At 36.2% G+C, this 1,183-nt stretch overlaps 1 protein-coding gene across 1 annotated transcript in view; it reads left to right on the plus strand.

The window, feature by feature from the left end:
• LOC108166049 (cytochrome P450 2K4-like) overlaps positions 1-1,010 on the plus strand; it is a 2,090-nt gene extending 1,080 nt beyond the window's left edge. The window contains exons 4-5 of the mRNA XM_017303593.1: positions 406-573; positions 733-1,010. Coding sequence (XP_017159082.1) covers positions 406-573; positions 733-827 — 263 coding nt within the window. The 3' untranslated portion in view covers positions 828-1,010. The remainder of the gene's footprint in view (positions 1-405; positions 574-732) is intronic.
• Positions 1,011-1,183: the final 173 nt, after the last annotated feature.

Genomic DNA, 1,183 nt, shown 5'->3' on the forward strand with positions numbered 1-1,183 from the left:
AGGTCAGTTCACACATACAGTTTAAAGAGGAGAACACTTTAAACTGACTAACATTTAGACTGAAAGTAACAACAAAATGATAATACCAAAAATCCCTATCATGAACAGTATGCATCTATCTATCCAGGTTTTTTTAGTTATACTTCTCCCAGTTTTGAAGAAGTAAAATTTTTGCCCTTTTGTTTTTGGAAAATAGATCAATGTAAGAGAGAATGGATGGAGATTATCTGTGGACATCAATTTACAATGTATTCCATGGACTCTTAGAAGAATTTACTTCTGGGATTTGTGTTTACTTAACGCGTAACTACTTATTGTTGGTCTATCACAGTAAAATCGGCAATGAAATGTTTGTTTTTTGTAACTTGACAAAATATTAAAACAAAGTTCAAAATTGATTATGAGTTCTGTTTACTTTATACGGAATCCTGTTTTCAAATGGAGAAACATGGAAAGAGATGCGTCGTTTTGCCATCAACACCCTCAAAGACTTAGGGATGGGGAAGAGAGTTGCAGAGGAGAAAATCTTAGAGGAGTGTGGACACCTCACTAAAGTGTTAGAGAGTTATAAAGGTATAACATGATGTTGTGTTTATCTAAGAAATAGACACATACAATTTTTTCACTCAAATGGTTTAATAATTGTTGTGGTGTACTGATTCATATTCCTTTTGTAAGTTAAGTACATTTTAATAGCAGACAAGATAAAACCATAACTCTCTTGCTCCTCAGGGAAACCATTTAACACATCCCATCCAACAAATAATGCAACATCCAACATCATCTCCTCCGTAGCGGGAAGTGCCGCAAAGAGCCAGCAGCATTGATGGATATATATATTACTGACTGGACATTACGTGATTTATCGTAAGTCACACATGCGCCATTGCTGTCCATTGAGTCAGGAATATCGGTGGTCAGRAAAATACTATAATCACGCAAAGAATCTGAAAAAAGGACGCAATGTTTAGCAGTTAATTCAACCATGTGACAGCCATAGATAACAAGGGCTTCAGATTTAACAGGTGAGGAAAACGTTTTAATTTAAAGAAAACATTGAACAAGTGAGTAGTGGGCCAGTTCTACTAGCCTAACTGATGTCAGCTTGCTACTGACTTTGATAACCTTAACATGTGCTGCGCAGTTCGGTGTGTTTTGGTTCCGTTAGCACTAAACAACCCGC

This window comes from Poecilia reticulata, unplaced genomic scaffold (genome assembly GCF_000633615.1).
Source record: "Poecilia reticulata strain Guanapo unplaced genomic scaffold, Guppy_female_1.0+MT scaffold_690, whole genome shotgun sequence".
Classification (NCBI taxonomy): Eukaryota; Metazoa; Chordata; class Actinopteri; order Cyprinodontiformes; family Poeciliidae; genus Poecilia; species Poecilia reticulata.